Raw genomic sequence first — 220 nt, forward strand, 5'->3', positions numbered from 1 at the left:
TAAGCGGCCAGGCCACCCTTTGCCCCGTGCCCACCCTGAGCCGTGGCACCCAAGCAGGCGGTGGCTGGCACATCCCTGGCTGCGGGTCCCTCCCAGCCCCACGCCGTGCTGGTGCTTCCAGGTGCCGGTGACGTTCGACGATGTCTCGGTGTACTTCAACGAGCAGGAGTGGGCGAGGCTGGAGCGCTGGCAGAAGGACCTGTACCGGGCTGTGATGAGG

The 220-nt window shown here is 67.7% G+C and overlaps 1 protein-coding gene across 1 annotated transcript in view; it reads left to right on the forward strand.

The window, feature by feature from the left end:
* The window catches only part of LOC103767961 (protein ZNF783-like), a gene marked incomplete at both ends in the record, with an annotated part of 1,250 nt that extends 1,033 nt beyond the window's left edge, over positions 1-217 (forward strand). Inside the window, one exon of the mRNA XM_008935096.1 lies at positions 122-217. Coding sequence (XP_008933344.1) covers positions 122-217 — 96 coding nt within the window. The remainder of the gene's footprint in view (positions 1-121) is intronic.
* Positions 218-220: the final 3 nt, after the last annotated feature.

Source organism: Merops nubicus, unplaced genomic scaffold (assembly GCF_000691845.1).
Source record: "Merops nubicus isolate BGI_N331 unplaced genomic scaffold, ASM69184v1 scaffold42260, whole genome shotgun sequence".
Taxonomy (NCBI): Eukaryota; Metazoa; Chordata; class Aves; order Coraciiformes; family Meropidae; genus Merops; species Merops nubicus.